Genomic DNA, 21,203 nt, shown 5'->3' with positions numbered 1-21,203 from the left:
GCCTTAGTCATTCTTTTAAGACTTCCTTTCAACTATCTTTCAAAGTACGTATTATTTTTGTTCATTGTGTTCAATTGTATAGAAATCAGCATAAAAGTACATTCAATTCCTCCTATTACCCATAAACTAAATAAGAGACAATGGGAGATAGAAATGCAATGACAGCAATAGAGATAAATGGTTTTGTTTATTCTTTTTGAAATTTTCTCTAGGCTAAATTTCTAATTTCATTCCCGATATGACTTTTATTTCAGTTTTATTGCGTATTGACCATATGTCAGCACTTCATTAAATGCCATGATCATAATTTCAGCATTTCATTACTTACTCAAAGATCTCACATTCTAAGAAGAAAAGGAAAAGCATTAGCAATAAAAGTGGGTATGAACTTGCAAGAACAATGTTTAGTACATAAGCAAGCGCCCTACGGATTATTTCATATTTAGAGCAATGGTATTTATTATTAGGAACTTACTCTTAAAATTAAATAAGATTGGTGGCTTTTGATACCTTATTTTCTAATTTCTCAAGAAGACAGACAACTAAGAAAACAAAAAATAAAAATAAGGTTTATCATTAAACACTTTCAAAATTCTAAAATTGTTCATTGTTTTATGAAAAATTAGACTATAAAAAAATACCAAACATTTGCTCTGAGTCTATTTTTTATGAATAAGAATAATTAGACCTGCCTGAAGGGAATAACAACCAAAAGTATTTTCTCTCTGCTAGTGATTACCCTCTCTTATCTGTTCAAACAAGATTCTAGACAATCATTCCTCAACCTAGGTCTACTCTTTTTATGTGCTGATGGGAGATTTGATTCAGTTTTCCTCTCACTCTAATCTTTATACTTCCACCAGATTGCAATCAGTAGCAACTTGAGAGGCAGGAAGTTTAGTGTTTGACTCTGCATACAAAGCAGTAATGTAGAGGGTAGAGAAAACTCATGGCAGCAGTAAATGCTGTGGATTTTCCCTGTGCTTTTTCAGCTCAGAGCATTGGACAACAAACCATAAATAAGCATAGGAGAAAGTCCTACCTCAATCCATATATTCATGAATCTGGGAATTCTATGAGACTAATGCTCAACTACACGTCATTTGCCTTTTCCTATTGTGCAAGGCAGTGAGTAGAATCAAAGTCTACTATTCAGTTACCATCCCTGTGTTAGCATCTCTCTGTCCTTGTTTAAACCTAAGTAAAGAGAAAAAAAGAGGGGATCCAGGACGAAATACTGTCAAACAGGGCATAAATATATTACTAAAAGTTCAAACAAAAAGTATGATTTCTGTAAATACTTTGCCTTAAAAATCAGAACAAATGTATTTAGAAACTTTGGCAATTTTAATATATAAATATGTATATAAATAATGCAAACAAATCTAGATTTGATGAAAATAAATGAGATTTAAAACAAGAAGATAGGATGCAAAACCAAAATATATAGATAAAGATGGTTTCACATATGGTAAGAAAAGAGTACAAAAAAATTCTTAACTATGATAGTTAGCCAAGAACTTCCTCTCCCAGGTATTTGCCAGGGAAATGAAAACTTATCCAAGAGCATTCATAGCAACTTTATTTACTATGACCTCAAACTTATATAGTCCAGGCCCATGAGAAATAGAAACTAAAAAACTATGGTATATCCATGCAACTTCATACTGTTCTGATATAAAAGGAAATGAAATACTGATATCAAAACAATATCAGTAGGGGACTATTATGGTTAGCACAGCATAATCAAGAGAAGTTCCTGAGGTGAATCTGGAATGTAGTGTGGACACAGGATTTTATCTGAAAACAAGGTTGGTGGCAGGATAACTCGCTGGCTAGTCCTTCCTGTCCCCCAATCCTGGTATTTTGGAAACTATAAGGACTACGTGCGAGATATAAACATCAAAAATATTCTGCATGAAATGATTCTTAAAAAATGGAATGCATACTGTTCGATCCCGACCTGAGGTGATCCAAATGGTGCAGCAGACCTCTCCTGACCCGCCTGCTGCCCTCAGCAGTGTACTTTATCAGTCAGTCTGTTCTGCTTCCCACTCTGTCTCTGTGAATCCTCTCTTCTCCCCTGTGCCTCTGGCCTGTACCCCAGTTCTGAATGCATAAATAAACCTTTTAAAAAATGGAATGCATACTGTATGACATATGAAATTATAGAAGAGGTAAAACTAATCTATGGTAGAAAATAGAATTCTAGCTGCCTCTGGAGGAGAGTAGGAGCAGAGGTTGTCTGGAATAATAAAGATAGAACTTTCCAAGATATAGCAATAGTACAAAAACTAAGCAAAAGAATCAAAACTGATAACATAAAAATAAGAAAATAAGTCATTGTGTAAAATGATAAGCAGCCGTTTAAAAAACTATGTTTTCAAAGACTACATAAATGACACAGGAAAGTGCTTACTATAACATGCCAGGAAAAAATAACCAGGAAGAAAATTAGATAGCTATAATTTTATTTTTAAAGTACATAATACTTTTCTAAATCACCTACATTTTCTATAATAGGAAAATAAGCATATAATTTGTTTATACTTAAAAAGAATTAAACTTTATCAAACTATAATTTAGTATAAGTGTTATAATGCTAACAAATGTGCAATTACATGATTAAGCAAAGAGCAATTACTCTTTGAGGTGAGGTTACTAAGAGTTTGGTAATACAGGACATTTAGGTAAAGAATTTGGCTGCATTGGATAAAATGGCTGGCAAAGTGAGCAGAACATTTTCCCATGCAGGGGACTATTATGGTTAGCACAGCATAATCAAGAGAAGTTCCTGAGGTGAATCTGGAATGTAGTGTGGACAGAGGAGTTTGTCTGAAAACAAGGTTGGTGGCAGGATAGCTTGCTCACTAGTCCTTCCTGTCCCCCGATCCTGGTATTTTGGAAACTGTAAGGATTATATGCAAAATGCCTCATGTGTCTCTAGTGTATTTTGGCTCTAGGAATGTCCTGAACTGCACGTGGAGTATTTTGACATAAACATTTAATGATATGGAATAAAAGGTCCATTGGCTGTACCTACATAAGCCTTTACTGATCCAGGTGCTCAGTTTGTCGGAGAGGTGTGGAAAGCAGCTCTTGACAAAATCCTCAAAGGTTACTGTTGCTAAGGCATTGATGCTGGCAGCCACAGTGCTACAGGAAGAGAAAAAACAATATAGTACAACCTACAGAAAGCTGACTAGCCTGCCATATGGACCAGGCAAGGAGGTTCTGTAGGAATCTCAGAAATACAGGTACAGATCCATGTCCTTATTCTGGACTCCCATGGAGGTCTATTGACGTCATCAAAGCTGACTGTGCTTATTGTATCTTACCTTCTTAAACTCCAGTGAAAAAACTGGGCTTTCTTGCTCTTAACACCACTGTATTCCCCTTATAAGCCATTAAATAAGTTAGCCAGAAATTGTGCAGATGTGGTTCTAGGTTGACAATAAGGCAGGAACAGTGACTATCTAATTGCACGAACTAGTCCAGTTTGCCATTTATTAATAATTCAAGCACTCATTCATTCATAACATTCGTAGATCAGTTTTATTCATTTTGGTCCTAAGCATCCAATTATGAACCAGAAAGACTTAGACTTCATACTCTACTTAACCACACAGACATTTAATTACCAATTTTATATTGTTATAAAGGAAAATAACAAGGTGCTGTATGTGAAGACTTGGAATTTGGGACTTTCTTTGCAGACTAGCATGAAAGCAAGTTCATTTTCTCATAGTTATTTTAGCTAGTAGAGTAGATAACTATATTAAATGCACACGATACATTATCATAAGGACAAATAAAAGTTTTGGAGAAGAGATGTTAATTAATAAAACCTGGCGAGATGTTTGTTGAAAGTTCTGTTAATATCTCTTAGCTGATTATTTTTGTTATTCCACAATGCTCATTGAAAACAAGTTATCCTTGTGCCAATGACATGAAAGTAAATTCAACTTACTTTTTTCAGAATATTATTTTAATTAAGAATATTAATACCATAAATTCTAGTGCAGTTTAACTCAGTTGGAATAGGTCCAAATCCATCTTACGCAAAATTTTAGAGTTCCTTCCCTAAATAACAGACAGAACATATAGAAATTTCCTAAGTCCTGCTTCTGGAATTGAAACTCAAGTACTTTGGAGTTCCAATCTCATTTCTCTGGGAATCAAGTTATGTGTTCCCTGAAACAGTCCTTTTTTGTCTGTAGAAATATGAAAGTCTAATCAGAAAAGTGAAGGACTTTCTATGCCCCCCAACAATTTTGTCACAAAATATATAAACATGTAAATTAGGATTAATTGAGTTCTTTGGGAGAGAAGGAGCAAAAGCTGAATTTGACCTGGAAGTATGAAGTTTGTAGAACCTCTGCTGGATTGTGTTAGCAGTCAATTTCTCTGACTGGAAAGCTGCTGTATTATGGTGGACCTCTTCCTCCCCACTCCTGCCTGTCTCTAACCACCATCTTTTCAGTCTATCCCCATTTCTCTCTTTCCCTTTTCCTTAACCGCTTAGGGTTGAAGCAAAACTAACCTCTCTCTAACATGCACTGTTCAGTGTATCTTTTTTCTTGAAATTTTGGCACTCAGATCAAAAGGACCAACCATTTTCTTATGGAGGAATTAAATTTGACAGCTATATAGGAGAGAATCAGACTAATAGTAAGGAGTGTAAGGGGGGAAGGGGGTGTTACAGTGGAAGAGGGGTAAGAGAGGTCTTAATTTCCTTGAGTTACTAATGCCAACATAATAATTACTTTATATTATTGAATCAAAATCCTAAAATGAATATTTTAAAAAATAATTTAGAATGCATTAAATTGAAATTATACCATAAGCAAGTTAAAACTCATGTATCCAAGGATGCTACTATTTTGGAAACCTTATAACATATTAATAGGCTAAAAGTATTTTTTAAAAAGTCCATGTAAAAATGTCAAAATTTTACCAAAATTTAATATCTTTTCCTAATAAAAATATTTAATAAAAGTATAATAAATATGTCACCATTTTATTTTTTATAGTTTTATTGATTTTATGAGTATTATTAAATGTAATTATCTTTTAAGCCAAGTTTTGACATTTAATAGTAAAAATCTATGAACCATTCCCTTTAAATTATCTAACAAAGTAAGAATTTCTTCTATTCCTTTTATTGTTAGTCATTGTCTTAAAAGCACAATTATATAAGAAAATGAACAAAGAGTAATTATTAGAAAAAAGAAAAAACAACAGTATTTGCAGCTGTCATGATCAGAATTCAAACATATCTGAAAGAATTAACTAAAATAAAAAGAAATAAATCTAGATTGCAGGAAACTTTTGTAAAAGAAAATAAATACCACATAAATGACTATTTAATCATATTTTAAGTACAATAATTAAAATCATTATGACATAGCTATAGACAAAGACAAAAAGGATTATAAAAGAATATCGAAGAAGCCCCAAATATAAAAAATAATGTAGGCTACAATAAAAAATAACATTTTAGGCCCTCCCTGGTTGTGCAATGGGTTAAAGCTCAACACTATGAAACTATCAGCAGCTACTGCAGCACGAGTTCGATCCCCAGCCAGGGAGCTGACCCACATGGTGCAGCAGACCTCTCCTGACCGGCCCACTGCTCCCCTCAGCATTGTATTACAGTCAATCTGCCTGTTCTGCTCCCCACTCTGTCTCTGGTGAATCCTCTCACCCACCACACCTCTGGCCTGTACCCCAGTTCTGTAAGCAGAAATTAATCTTTCAAAAAAAAGAAAAGTAAATGAAAATTTATGTGTCATTCTAATAGTTTAGTCCATTTTTCTTGACACTATAGCATCTGCTCCTCTTTCAAGTCACTATCACCTCTCATCTGGATAAAGGCAAGCTCCTGATTCATCCCCAATATATACCTCTGTTGTTTTTATTATCATCTCTCCCCCACAGAGAAAACCTAATCTTAAATTGTATGGCATTACTTATTCTCTGACTTCAGAAGGGACAGACCTAAGCTTCAGTTCTGTCTCTGTGATTTCTCTAACTTCATGGAGTAAGTCGTTTTACTTCATTTAATTTGAAATGCAAGCTTTTTACCATTCTGTGTTGGCCTGCCATGACACCTGCCCACATCTTCAAATTCATCCCCATCTGCTCTCCTCCAGTTCCTTATGTGTCAAATCTTAGTTCCTCAAATACAGTTCATCTTCCTGGGACTTTGGAATTTATATTTCCTGCCCCCAATTTATAATGATTCCTGTCTTTATTAATCACATAGTTAGCCCTTTGCATCCTTTGGATCTCAGTAAAAATGTTGGTCCTAATCAAGAAATTCCCTAAAGATCCTATTAAAATTAGAAACCTTGGCCCTCCCTGGTGGCGCAACGGGTTAAAGCATTGCACTAAGAAGATTAAGCCACTTTCTCATGAGTTTGATCCCCGCCTGCCCGGAAGGAGATCCCACATGGCGTGGCACACCTCTCCTGACCCGCCCACTGCTCCCCTCAGCAGTGTACTTCGACGATCTGCCTGTTCTGCTCCCCACTCTGTCCCTGGTGAATCCTCTCACCCTCCACATCTCTGGCTTGTACCCCAGTTCTCTATGAATAAATAAATCTTTAAAAAAATTAAAATTAAAAAAGCAAATAGAAACCTTGGCCTCACCATCCTAGGAAGTCATCCTGTTATTTCCTCTATGTCATTATCAAATAATACCTTCCTTATTTTTGCTTTCTTGCGTATAGCAAATATCCCATGTCTGTGGAAGGCAAAGGTCTATGTGAGGGCCATACTCATGTCAGTCTTGTTCTCTGTATTGTCACCAGTGTCAGCAACTGAACTTGGTAAAGGACAAAAACCTTTTGAAATATTTGTCAGAATCAATGTATGAATGATTTTGCATTTAAGATCACTGTCTTCATTCAGCTGTCTGAATGTGCTATTGAAAATAGGGAGAGTAGAAGGCAAAGGATAATGCAGTTGAGGGAAGAGGCAAAAGAGTGAGTGGCCTTGTGTCAAAGTAATATGAAATCAGACACACTTGGCATGAGGTTGACAAAATAGGAGGGACAGACCTAAGCTTTAATCCTGCCTCTGTGATGAGTAAGTTTTCTTGTTAAATCTAAGTTTCCTTATATGTAAAGTGATGATAAAGTGAACAAAGCTTCAGTCTCATATGCTGTGTGACAAGCAATAATAAATTGCTTCCTTAGTACAATGAACAACAGAGAAATCTCAGTAAATATTGGAGATTATTACCACCATTGCCTCTGTTATCTTTGCCATTGTCATCATCAGCGTTAGACCTTGTCAGTCTACTGACCTCAGAGTCCCACTGAAGGCACAAGCCACAAAGAGTCCTGGAAGTCCTGGCATTGTAGAAAATATCTCCATGACAAAGTATGGCATCAGCTGAAAAGGAAGAAAATTAAGAAAGGATCAGTGTCTGAAATACGAGAATGTAGTGTTTTAGCTAGAGAAGATGGAAAAATGAAAAAATAAAATACACAAAATAATAATAGAGGAGCTTGCCTGAACTAGGGTAGATACAGGTTAGCAAATGATATAATCAACCCAGTTCCATGGAGTCCAACTGTAAAGGAGGGGAGGGGTGAAAGGGAGTGAGCACATAAGTGGACAGGGTTTGATGAACATTGGCAGGTTCACACACTTAAAATTGTTCTTATGTTGCAATGAAACATATTTTCGTGCCTGTTTACCCTCAATATTAGTCATTAAACTCCATAAACAAATGGCTTAAGCAGGGCTTCAAGAAATTATGTTCTAAGATATTATAGTTCTATTCAGGTTTGTGGGAGAGGTACCCCATAGCAATAAGCAGGAGTGTTGAATATACAGGGCAAGAGAGTAGACAGCTGTTCCTTAACCATATTCTCCATAAATGGAGTTCTAAAAGAAAATTTAATGTACTATATTGGGGTCATTTTATTTAAGCTATGATGAGAAGTCATGAGCAGAAGCATTCAAAAAATAAAGGTCATTTTGTTCAATTTAAGGTTAAAACATCATCAGTCAGTGTTGAGATGAACAGAGTCCAAAAGCAACATCAACAGCCAAAGTGTGGGTTCAGGCCCACCTTCCTTTCAGGTGTTCAAGGAGTTGGCCTGGCTCCAGCCTTTGTTCAATGACAAGGTAATCTGGCATCTTCTTCCATGCTCTCCCCCATATTAGAAATAGTGCGTGCTGCTAGCTACCAAGAGGAGAGGAAAGAGAACAAGTCTTTGGATGTGGTTAGTGGCTAGAAATCCAGTAGAAAAAGTTCCAGCAACACCCATCAGTAACTAGAAGCACAGTCCCCATGTCCTCTGGCCCCAAGAGTACACATACTTGGTCTGGTGCTGAGATAATTCCAGAAGTCCAAGGGTCACAGTCTTTGAAGTGCACATACATGATTAAGCCAGAAAAGACCGCACAAACCAGAATGATCCAGAGACCCAACAAATTAAAGTACAAAGCTCTAGAAAAGAACATATACAGACCTATGAGTGTCGTTTGTGCTTCATTAGAGTGTGATATGACTAATCCCATTAGCAAGACTCAAGGTAAATTTTTGGCAGCCTTTTCAACAGGTAGTTTTTCTGTAAAACTTCACTGTGCAGTGGAAGGCCTATTTTCCTAGATAAAATTTCACATACCGATCACTCACATTATATAACTTCAGGGATTCTCCCTCACCTCAATTGATGAAGTTGTCAGAAAGCCAACTTACATTTTAACATCTTTTCTCCCATAGAGATAATGAGAAAGATGTAAAAGTAGAGCTTATAAAATACCTACTTTGGAAATTAATTTTGGTGAAATTTAAAACTAAGGTTGTAGTTTTATTTATTTTTTAAGACAATAGAAAGTATTAGAAACCTAATCTCATTTTACCCATAACTTTTGCAGCAAAGCTTTTTATTCTTCAGCATGGAGATGTGCTTATCTCCAGATTAGGTGCTCTTATTGTGTCCCAAGTTTACTTCATAGACATCATTGTCATTGCAAAGTCAAATTATTACTCATTTTCTTAGTCTTAAGAAAGACCTGAAGTAGATTAGCCTTCCATTGGTTGAATAAACATTCTCATGTGGAGATTCAGGAGGCCAGGCAAGCAACACTGGACCAATTAGTTTGAAAAGAATCACATGCATCCACATTTGAATTTAGGAACACATTCAAATCCTCCTCAAACCTATTCTCTACAAGTGTGCTGGACTTTCAGAAAACTCTAAATTAAAATACCCTCTTATGAAGCAAATATATTCAATAAATACCCCTTTCAGAAGTTTTTGTTTTACATTGCTTGCATTAGAAAAGAGAGTAATGAACTTTAAGGATCTATCTTCATTGACCTATGTTGCAGGATGTACTTTCCAAGTTGCAGAGATTTTCCTAAACCCAGATGGAATGTTTTCTGTACAGCATGTTCTGAGATTGCGCACAAGTGCGCAAATGAACAGAATTCTACAAAGCCTTCCAGAGAGTGTTCTCCACAGACTGCGCATGATCTCACCAGTTCCCTTTAGGCTTTGCCTATGTGACAAATGGAAGCCCTCCCCACAGCAGCTGCCTTCTCAGCTGCATGCCCTGCAACTCTACTGACCACGTGAACTCTCTGCTAAATCGAATTAACTAAATGAACCTTGATTCTCACAGGGAAGTCTTTCTAAAGATGTTCTATTTTCTTCATCTTTCCTTATTCTAACAAGATTCTACGCATACTCTGGTCCTGCAACAGGAGTGGGGATGATTACAACCAGGAATATCAATCCTAAGTGTTTAGTAAATTATGTACATTTCTTTCTCAATGACTAGCTTTCCTTTTCTGACAATTTTCACATCCATTAAACACTAATGTAGCATATTCCAAACTCCAAGAAACTATTATAAATGGAATTTTGTTGACTTTTGCTTGATTTAAACTAACTCACTAGCATACAAATACATAGGTGCATATGTATACTGCAATGTACATATATATGTGCAAATATACATGAAGACATTCCTATGTTTACATGTATATCCTTTTACTCATCTCTTTAAAGCATCACTTTGTTTGAAAAATGATAAACATTACATTTAATAAACACAGAGCATTTTTTTGGTCTTGTGGGATAAAAAGATTAAAAATGTACATTTGCTAACTTTTAGAATAGTGAGATATTAGCTTTTTAAAAAAAAAAATAAGTCAAGCATATGAGATTACCCATATGAGAGTCAACTCTACTTTAAAGCAGAATTCTAAAAGAATTTTAAGATCAAAACCATATTCCATCTTACATACATTTTCAGTAATTCAACTATAGCCGTATGTGTGGCAGGCAGAGTTGTTAATATTATTTAGTGTATTATGATATGACTGTTAACCATAAATCAGTGGAATACTAGATAATGCTTTCCTTTATTCCCCCTGACTATGTGTGAAATATATACTATATTCCCTTTTGGAATTTAAGTTACACAATGGTGAAACATGGACAGACAATTTTATCTCTTCCTCAGTCTAAATAAAAAAACTGTACTGAAAATAATTTAAAATCATTTATGGACATATTCACAGTGACAGGTTCTCATTTTAAACATCCAGATAAGCTAGGAACACTGGAACCAGGGACAGAACAATAAAGGGGTAATTTTCACTTTAGATACAATTACAGCTTTTCCACCAGTTTCATTAAAAAAAAAAAAACAGTATAATTCCTTTGGTTCTCCTTTCTAGACCATGGGATGACTTGCAGGCTTAGAAAAAACTTGACAAGCTGGAATCCTTCAGAGTGATCAAGTCTGAACAAGATTGCTGACTGATTATCTCTGTAAGAGCTAGCATGGTTATGGCTGAACACATTACCTTAGGTTTTTTCCTCTTTAACTGTTCTTGATAAACCTTAAGGGTAAATTCATCAAGTGAAAAATAGTTGGAGAGGTCACATGCTGAATCAAATAAATGATAACAACCAGCTTATCACAGACACTGTGAGAAAGAAATATGTGCTGTTTGCCTCTGCATTGCCCCACAACAATTCACAATTCACCTAGTAATTTCTCAACAGAGACAACAAATGATGCAAAGGTAAACAGACTCAAGTCCAAACTCCAGATCTGACACTTCCTTGCTGAGATGGGAACGTAGTAATGCTTGCCTCAAACACTGTTGAAAGGGTTAGAGGAATCTCTCTCCTCTACCAATCTCTCTCTTTTTCTCTTTTTCACACACACATACATACCCCCATACAACATGAGGAAGTACATAATATCAAATTAGGCAGAGAAGAAGTAGAAATATTCTTTAATCATAACTTACAGTTTGGCATGCTTTTCTGTTTTGCAAGAGATACACCGTTGGATAGTTGACTGATTAACTCCATAAATCCCAAGCCATGTGAAAGTTCCTCCCACAGAGATTGTCCAAAAAGTGTGCCTTCTGAAAGGATCTACATCAAAGCTATGAGGGAGAGAGGAGTGAACAAAGATGTTCTTCTTGGACTCAGATATTTTAGGTGGTGAGGTCATGGAGCTAAATCTTTATAAAACACAAAAAAGTAGCATTGGACATACTCAAATATATTTAGTCGAGATCCATTGGTTGATTGTTCTAATACATTGTGTAATCCACCAGCATGAGCTGATCCTTGAATGAGAACTGTTAAGAAGCCCACAATCATGACAACCATTTGAAATGCATCTGTCCACACCACTGCTTTTAATCCTCCCTGAAATGAAGAGAATGAGTGTCAATTCTTGAAAACAAAGGCTACAATGCTTTCAGTCCTGCACAGCTGCCCTACTAATTTAAACTTTCTTTCTTTCTTTATTCAGCAGGACTTTTATTTCTTTCATTAAGCACATTTTATGTCCCAAGTCGCATGTTAATGCTCTAATGGTATAATGGTAGGCTATAATAGTACCTGAAGAAGACCAAACATCCAACCTTATCTTTATAGAGAGGTTGTAGTCTAGGGGGACAAGCAAACACAATAACATAATTTTCTTCTTTAAATTGTGGAAAGTGCAATTAAGAAAGATGATTTACGATAGAAGCAAAGGGTCCTGACATAAGCATTCTAGCTAAGTTCTGAAGAATGATTAAAAATTCACTAGGTTCAGAGAACTAAAAAAGAGGGAGCAGCATATGTGAAGGACGAAGAAGCTTGGCTGCCTAAAGGAATGAAAGAATGTTTGAATATACATGTCGGGTTGTGCAGAGACCTAAAGGGAGAGCTGGCTGAATATGGTGAGGTCAAAACACAAGATTTTGATCAGAACAAGTAATGATTTCTCAAAAACAATAAGAGAGCAACAATATAATCCCCAAAGAAAGGGGGGGCAGGGCTCATGTCCTCTGCCCACCTGTTAACTTATGGAGTTGAGTGGCTGGAGGGAAAGCTAAAAAGGACTTGTGAGAAAAGCCTGGGAGGAGAAGACTAGAAGAACTGGAAGAACCACATGGAGAAGAGACATGAAGAGAACTGACACTTGCTTCTCAGGATTGGACTTGGAGGACATAGAAGGAAATACTTGTGGAAACAAAAAGAGATGTGGGAGAGAGACCCATAGGAAGGCTAGGCTTTATTTTTATTTTCATTCACTTGTATTTTCATTTTTCTCTATTTCTTCCAGATTGGCATGGCCATGTCCTATGGGTCCCCACCAGAAGGTGCCTCCGACATGTGGCAAGCTTTAGGGTCTCAGTGGCCCCGCTGTGACCCAGCCCTATTTTGCTAGGCATGTACCCACCCACAAGGAGGTGGGTAACTTTGGAGCTTTGATGGGAAAACACTTTTAACTATATTTCCTCCTCTCTATTTCATACTTAGTTGTCTTAAAGTGCTTATACACTAAGAATATGCTTTGTCTTTATGCAACAAATGACAGAACCCACTTAGCACATGCAGGTTTGGAGGTGGACATCATTCTGTCAACTGTGGAAAGAAGTTTTGCATTTGAAAGATATTTGGAAAGTAAAATTAACATAACTTGTGATTAATTGAATACAGCTGATAAGGAAGCAAAACAATTCAGAATAATCCCCTAGGTCTGGCTTGTACAACTTGAGATACTTTTGTGTGTGTGGTTGGGGATGTGTGGGGGGGTGTAGTAAAGGAGAGAGAATGAAAAAAAATTTGCAAAACGGAGAAAGTGGAATACTGAAAAAGAACTAGGAAAGAATGATAGATTCCACATACTTATGGAGAAAGGAAGTTTAAGACGTAGAGGATAGTTAAACAGAGAAGTAAATCCCACAGAGTTTCAAAAAGATGAATACAACAGTAGAACTCTAGAAAGCTAAGTAGAACAGTGGTTATAAAACTCAAATCCTCTCTAGTGTCATTGGGGAAGTCAAGAATAGCAATAAAACCAACGTCTAAGCCCCATCCCCAAGGATTCTGAGTAAAATGATAGACTCGTTTTTCAGTGTTGTTTGAAAGGCCTGTAGGTAATTTAAATGTGCATGTTCTGAGAACATGTGGGCATGAAGAAAGGAAGAAAGAAAGAAGTTACGGGACTAATCCAGGTATAGAGTCCCTTAAGACAACAGTGAAGGTAGAATGAGCAAATTTGGAAACATGAAATGAAGTGATATATTAAAATATGCTTTGAAAATGAATAAGCACTATTAGAATAAAAGAATTGGTATTTTTAACATTGAAAAATAGAATTATCATCCCCGGTTACTCCTCCAGAGTGTCAAGAACTTCTGTGAAAAGATGACAGGCTTCATCTTTATCTTGAGAAAGAAAGATATTGGGCTTTCCCTATCACTTCTTTTGTAATTAAAATAAAAATTAGACATTATAGTCCTGACCAGAGCATTGTTTTTGTATCAAATCCTGATAGAAGAAATAACCAACCTCGTACCTCCCATCTCCTACCTAGTGGACTTTTGATTTCCTTTAAAGATATTAAGGCTTCCAAACTCAAATCTCAACAAAATTTAAAAAAAAAATAATGTTTATATATCTGTTTACACTATTGTTCATTTTATAACACTGTTTACTCCCCCCTCCCATCATCACTATAGGCCCTCACATTCCTCCTCCTCTGATCCCTCTCTGCCCCCCCCCACCCCTGTAGGATCTCTCTGGTTTATAAGTGTCTGCTTTTATATTGTTTTATTTTATATTGTAATAACAACAGATTTTAGACACACGGCAACCGAAGTTCAAAGACCTGTGTTCTCAGAGACTACTTGGCATCAGTTATGCAGAGCAAAGCATAAACGTGAACTTCAGCTAGACATGAGGTAGGAGAACAACCACTTATCAAATATTTAATCAAAAGGTCAGTCACCCTGAAAACATCTTGGACACTGACTCCTCTGTAAAACACACACACTGCTGATTGGTAACTGACAGCACCATGTCCCTTATGTATGTTACCAGTCTTGTTTGGGATCTAGAGTTTAGTCACTACAGTGCAAACACTGAGTTGGTAGGACTTCCTTTTTATTTCTTATTTTTTCGCTCTTCTAGGTAATTTTATATAGATTATTTTACATACAGGCACTGGATTATCACAGGAAAGACTAATGTGACCTAAAATATTAGGGAAATAAGTCACCATTTTTGGTGATATGTTCAGATCTAAAGCCTGGTCAGAGAGAGGAAAGATGAAAGAGGCATGGTGACAAGAGATGAGTTTGGGGTTGATTCACAAAATGAAAGATTTTCAATGCTAGGCCAAGAAGCTTATAATTTATCCTGTGAGCAGTGGTAAAATAGAAGGGAATGGGTTAGTAAAGTAGCATGGAGAAATGAACGTGTTAAGATTAAAGTCTCAGCATGGGAAGAAGTGATTGTAAATTTAGTTCAACTTAGTTCATTGCAATCACTAAAATTGCCAAATTTCTTTTTGATCACTATTTTTGGGGTTCTACTTCTTCTACTTTTCTGTTTTTTCACCTTTTTTTCTTCTATGAAAATCAACCTAGATGTTTTAATCCAATTTTTCTACTTCGACCAATTCATTTAATAGTTCCCTTTAAAATTTTGCTGTATATGTTTGAAATGGCGTCTAAGTTTAAGAAATGTTTCATCTGAGACAATTAAAGGACTATAAAATCTGATTATTCTCTTCCTGAATTATATGCTATTGTTGTCCAATTTAGAGACTGTCTTTTCTAATCTCAAATTCACATGTAATAATAATATTACTACCATTATATTTTCTAATATTATAAATTATACTAAATAATTAGAAAAAATATAAAGTCTAATATACTATGAATTTATTTTTTGTCAATAGCCACCAAAAATTGTTTGACTGGACTTATTAAATATTTTCTATTTTAATAATTTTCTATCAGAAATTAAATAATTTTCCTACTTCCCTCAGAACTTCCACCAGATTTTTCTCTTGGAAAGATAAGTTATTCTTGATTTATAAATTCTCTTTAACACTCAGCTCCTAAAAGGTAGTTTTGCTCAATATGCAATTATAGATTTATAATTCTTTTTTCTTTACTATTTGAAGATAATATTCTGCTATTTCTGGCTTCCATTACTGTTGCTATTAAGTTGCCTTCAGTGTCGATTTGCAGATATATCCTTTACCCGTCTCCTTTTCTCGAGTTTTCTACTTGCATTTGGTTTCTATACTCTTCCTATTAAGTCAACATATTAATTTCATTTTATTCCTTTATCCCTTCAAGTTGTACTTCCTTATACTGTACTTTCTAATCTTTTATCAATTCTGAAAAATTTCAAGCTACAATTCTTTGTACTCTTGCTCTTCTCCATTCTTCTCGTAGTCTCCTCAGAAACTTGAATAAAACATAAATTAGCCCTCTCATTTTTCCCACTTCACATTTCATTTTTTCTCAGTTTCTCTGGCCCTGTTATATATACATGTCTATTTCTGCAGACACAGTTTCCAATATACCTATTGTCTCTTTAAATGTATTCAGTCTCCTCTTTATCATGGTAACTAGACTGTGTGGTCACTCTCGAGGTTTGCTTATATTTGTTGTTGTGTCCTTTATTTATTTCGATAGTTCCTATTTATCTGGTCTTTATTCTGTATCTTCTAATTCCAACATAGGCTGCTCTTGAGAATCTAGATTTCTTTTTTGTTGTTTTGCTGACTGCCCCCATGATAGCTCATTACTTTATGTTCATGTGATATTTTATTATAAGGTCATTGCTACATATTTATCTGTGATGACCTTATAGTCTTTTCTCTCTTTTTTAAAGATCTATTTATTTTTGCTAAGCGGGAGCTGGGGTGTAGGCCAGAGGTGTGGGATGTAAGAGCATTCACCAGAGACAGAATTGGGAGCAGAACAGACAGGTCAAATGAAATACACTGCTGAGGGAAGCAGCAGGCAAGATGGGAGAGGTCTGCTGTGCTATGTGGGTCAGTTCCCTGGCCAGGGACCGAACTTAGGCTATAGACTTAACTGTAATTTGAACGCCTATGCCACAGGGGAGGCCCTGATCTTACAGTCTTATCTTGAATTCTTGCTCCAGAAGGATCTGCACATTGTTTATGCAAGAGCCCAAACATATTACTGAACTGGAATGAGCTTCGCTCCCATCTCAGCAACTCCACATGGTCACTAGCCCACGACTCATCCCAGTTTTACCCCTGTTATCAGCACCTGCCTCAGCCCTCCCTACGCATTATTCACTCCAAATACCAGTCCTAATAATTCATATTTAAAATTGTATTACTACAGTAAGTTTTGTTATTCTACTTGTAGTAGGGAGTTTCTTTGGATAGCTAACATGTCTTTCATAAGCATAATGATGCATCCTTTGTTATAGGCAGCACTTATTTGTTCCTTTTTCTAAACAGTTACTCCAGGTAACTAATCTGTCATGTTGACCAGATGTTAGGAGCAGGAGCCTATTTTTAATCTAAACAGGAGGATGTGTGTGTCTGAATTAAGTAAAGCTTGTGATGCAATGAAATTGTGGGATTTACAAGTATGATAAAAGAGAAGGGCACTTGTGATTTTATATCATCATTAAGTATATATTACAAGGAATATGTGACATACACACATAATGCCCACACACATGAATGACATGCACTCTGATAATATACTTAACTTTTCTCTATGGAAAAGGAAAGAGAGCACATTTGCAATATTCCTAATTTATAATTCCTCAAATTGGTATGAGAAACAATAACAAACTCAGAGGAACAAAGAGTTCCATGGCAGTACATGGCAAGTGAAAGGTACTCAGTGGAAGTTTAGTGAACTAAACATAGTAACAATTTACATCTATGTTGTCAAAACTACCCAGTTTCTTAGATTAAACCTGCACATTGTAAAACCAAATGTTAAGAAACAAAAACAAGTTCTGGATTCCTCAAGTGTGCAAAATCCTAGCCATCCCCTGAACTTTCTAACATGCAAATCAAAGAGTAGATCACGAGGCGTAAGTGCTACTTATAGTTTATAATAACTGTAAATGAACACTTTTTCCCCATAGAAATTGTGTATCAGTTATCTTCTAACAAAGAAGATATTTTTTTTCTTTAAACCTTATTTTAGCCATAGCTTATCTCAAATGATTCCAGAGCCCAAATTCTACCAATAGCTATTATTGAAAAAAAAAATGTGAAACAACAGTATCTTTCTTGGGAAATCATGACAGACAAGCCAGCACATCTTCTATTTAATTATAGCAGTTCCTGCTATAATTCGATGACCTTTTGGAAATTTGTCCTTATGCCATACTAGGAGACAGTACTAGATTATTTTTCACAGCTAGATACATACCAGGGTACAGTAGAATGTGCAAACAATTCCTGTTGCAAACACAGAGCCCCAGAGATCAAATCCAGTCACTATGAAAAGAGAAAAAACATTGCCAGAAGTCTCTCTGAGGAAAGTGAAAGAACTTTATGAGAATAAATACTTTCATCATTGTGCTTTGTGGGCAAATGGAAATCAAATTAGAGTTTCTCTTAATAAAATTTTTCACTTCAGATAAAGTTTATTTTATGATGTTTTTATACCTCAACCAAGTCTATTAATTTCATGTGATTTTTATCACTTGATATTCTGGAGTTACCAATCTTTGTACCAATTGTTTGTTGTTTTTTAGTCTGAGGACTTTTTGTTTACTTTGTATTAGTTTTTATTTTGCAATAAAATAAAGTCTACCATTTAAAAAATAAAATCCAAAAGGGAAACTTTCTGTATGCAATAGGCTGAAATATTTTACTGTGAGTACTCTGAACCACTTAAGCATTGGCCTTGAATATTTTGCAGTATAAGCACAAAGCATGGTTATTAAGAGCTTTCAACATTAGGAGTATTATTATGAACTTATTTTCTTGTGTTTTTTCTAATTTTTGTTTTTAATATTCCATTCTCTCAAAAGGACCCAGTATAAATCATAAAGTGTTTACTATAAGTATCTTTTCCTTTTGTACTCAGAATATCTATTTCATGAAGTGACTGAGAAAGAGCCATATATTATAGATGAACTGATTCAGTGGTTGTGCATAATTGATGACAAAACTGGCATCATTTCAGTGATTAAAAACCAGGCCAAACAAACAAAAAACAATCATACTGGGTATTTGGAACCATATAGGTAAAATCAAGTAACTAATTATTGCATTATTTTCAAAATTCCTATTTTATTCATTCTAAATAAAAATATTGTGACTACTGCTATAAATCAGAGTTTCCTAGCCACAGAGATATCACCCCAACAAAAAGCACATTTCTCAAGGTGAGAATGCAGGTATCAATATAGTGGAGTAGACCCTAGAAAGAGACTATAACTCACCCTGATTGAGCGCCAGAGCAGGGGCATAGACCACAACTCCTGTGTAGAGAATCTGGTGGAGAAACAAGAATTAGATGAACAGTGAGAAAAGTCACATAGAAAGGAAAGTCCCTTTTAAAAGATTCCTATTTCATTCCTAGAAACTTCCTTAGAGATGTATTCCCTTCAGCTTGTTCATCTACTATTTCATTCCCAACCTCTCCTATTTAGAAGTCATTTACCATCCACTGTAACTTGTTTGCAGAAAGGAGCAAGAATTTGGTAGAGGAAGACAGTTATATTTTCAAGATTGCTTTAAATTTTGGTTCTATAGCTAAATTTGTTATATTTCTAATATTTTTTGATCCACCCTTCCTCTACCCATTCTTCTATGTACGTATCACAAAGACCCAAACATGTTTTAGCAGTGTGCTGAAGGAGGAACTCTGGCATGGAAACAAAGGAATCTGTGGGGAGAGGGCATGGCAGGGAGCTGTCAACATGGGTGAGCTACATAATGAGAACCTCTGCTAGCTCCCAGAATTGCAAACACTACTCTGAATGTAGTAGATAGAGTCTCATCTTTTTGAAATAGAATTTCATCACTTAGAAATGCAATCAAGGGATTTAAAAGACAAATATCTGTGGAGAAATCAAGAACCCTGGCTTTCTTCCTTTTCTCTCTCTTAATCTTTCAGTCAATGAGTGGGTGTTTTAATTAAGAAAAGAGAAATTTATCTTCTTGCAGAAAGTCCTTGATAAGTAGTATGAAATGTACCAGTGAGCATGTCTTAGGCATGGTTGGGACACTCAGGTCTGAAAGGTAGGAGAAGAGCCAAAAAGAGACAAGGGGAGTATTGGTGTGGAATATTATCTTGGAATGGTTTCAAAAGAACAAGACTTTTGAGTTTAACTCAATTAACTAGTAGAAAACAAAAAAAAAATAGATGTTGGGAGGATGGATGATGGATGGATGGATGGATGGATGGATGGATGGATGGATGGATAGATAGATAGATAGATAGATAGATAGATAGATAGATAGATAGATAGATAGATAGATTAGATAGATACCAGCTAGTTATTAGGCCACTTCATAACAAGAGCACCTAGTACAGGTTAAGTAAGAGTTTGAAATATAAATTATAAGAATATGCTTTTTTTCCCATGTATGGCTTATGATATACATTTGTTTGTTATTATTTGCATACATATATGGAATTTGTGCAATGCCGACAAATAGCTCTTCATGCAGTCACAAAAGTGTTGTCCTTGGAAAAAGGGTTCTTTTTAGTAATTTCTATCCTTTAATTGCATGAATTGCTCCCTGAAATAATGCAACCTGTACCTTACAGTTGCACATTTATAGCCGCCCTTACCCCTTACCGTCTGCACAATGTAGATGACCGTTGCTGCATATCGAACTGATTTGTTGAATCGTAGTTGTAAATACTAGAAATAACAGGAAAAGACAAGCAAAGAATCAGCAAATCTGACAGGAGAGCTTCTAAGACATTCTTCTCTGCTTGGTATTCTTGAGAGTAGCGCTTTGGATTTATAATGTGATTTTCTGCGGTATAAACTGTGAAGAACAGAGAAAAGTTTGCATTACTTCATCAGAAACACAGAAAAAGCTCATATCTTGTTCAAGCTTCATTCTCAGTGGTAAGAGAAGATAAATGGGTTGCTTGAACACAAATTCAGTTCTGGCTATCTACGTAGGGATCATCCTACTATATATACTGAAGCTCTTGTTTCTTTTCTTAAACTCACTGCCCCATATTTTGCTCACATCTTCATCCCTCTTTTCTGGACCTTTGCAGTAACTCCAAACTGATTTCTCTGATTTCAGTATTTATGTACTCGCACCATTGACCACACATTGAATCTCCTCAGGTGGAACTCTGATCAACTCACTCTTTGTCCAACCTTTAATGATGCTCAATGGTTGCAAAAACAAAGTACATGCCATCAGCTTTATATTCTAAACCCTGTACAGCCCGGTCCACTCCCGAATAATCCCATCATCCCTTCTCCACATAAAATCATTGGATTTTGTTCAACCAGTGCTTTGTACTTCTTTGAACTTCTCAGATTTTTCCTTAGTGCATTCAGGAAGTTTAATGTGAAGTGATCTTCCCAATTCTTGGTCATCCATTCAGAGGATTGGTCCAGGGCCCTCCTTAGTGGTGCAACAGGTTAGGATGAAGCATTGTAAGCTTGTCAAAATTGCTTCAGTTTGAGTTCAATCCCCAGCCCCAGAGGTGACCCACATGGCATGGTGGACCCCTCCTGTCTTGCCTGCTTCTCCCCTCAGCAGTGTACTTCGTTGATCTGTCTGTTCTGCTCTCCACTCTGTCTCTGGTGAATCTTCTCACCACCCCTCTCTCCACCACCTCTGGCCTGTACCCCAGTTCTGTATGCATAAAAAGATAAATCTTGGCCCTCCCTGGTGGTGCAGCGGATTAGAGCCCAGCACTGAGA

General features: G+C 36.0%; 1 protein-coding gene across 1 annotated transcript in view; it reads right to left on the bottom strand.

Moving 5' to 3' along the window:
* SLC5A12 (solute carrier family 5 (sodium/monocarboxylate cotransporter), member 12) overlaps positions 1–21,203 on the bottom strand; it is a 40,925-nt gene that overhangs the window by 13,062 nt on the left and 6,660 nt on the right. Inside the window, exons 2-9 of the mRNA XM_004683589.2 lie at positions 20,106–20,171; positions 18,741–18,792; positions 17,720–17,787; positions 11,548–11,702; positions 11,294–11,434; positions 8,338–8,467; positions 7,313–7,401; positions 3,044–3,156 (exon numbers count right to left, since the gene is read on the bottom strand). Of these exons, the coding sequence (XP_004683646.1) occupies positions 3,044–3,156; positions 7,313–7,401; positions 8,338–8,467; positions 11,294–11,434; positions 11,548–11,702; positions 17,720–17,787; positions 18,741–18,792; positions 20,106–20,171 (814 nt within the window). The remainder of the gene's footprint in view (positions 1–3,043; positions 3,157–7,312; positions 7,402–8,337; positions 8,468–11,293; positions 11,435–11,547; positions 11,703–17,719; positions 17,788–18,740; positions 18,793–20,105; positions 20,172–21,203) is intronic.

Source organism: Condylura cristata, unplaced genomic scaffold (assembly GCF_000260355.1).
Source record: "Condylura cristata isolate star-nosed mole 26May11 unplaced genomic scaffold, ConCri1.0 scaffold00015, whole genome shotgun sequence".
NCBI lineage: Eukaryota > Metazoa > Chordata > Mammalia > Eulipotyphla > Talpidae > Condylura > Condylura cristata.
The sequence above is the reverse complement of the archived record's forward strand: the minus strand, read 5'-3'. Positions and strand labels throughout refer to the sequence as shown.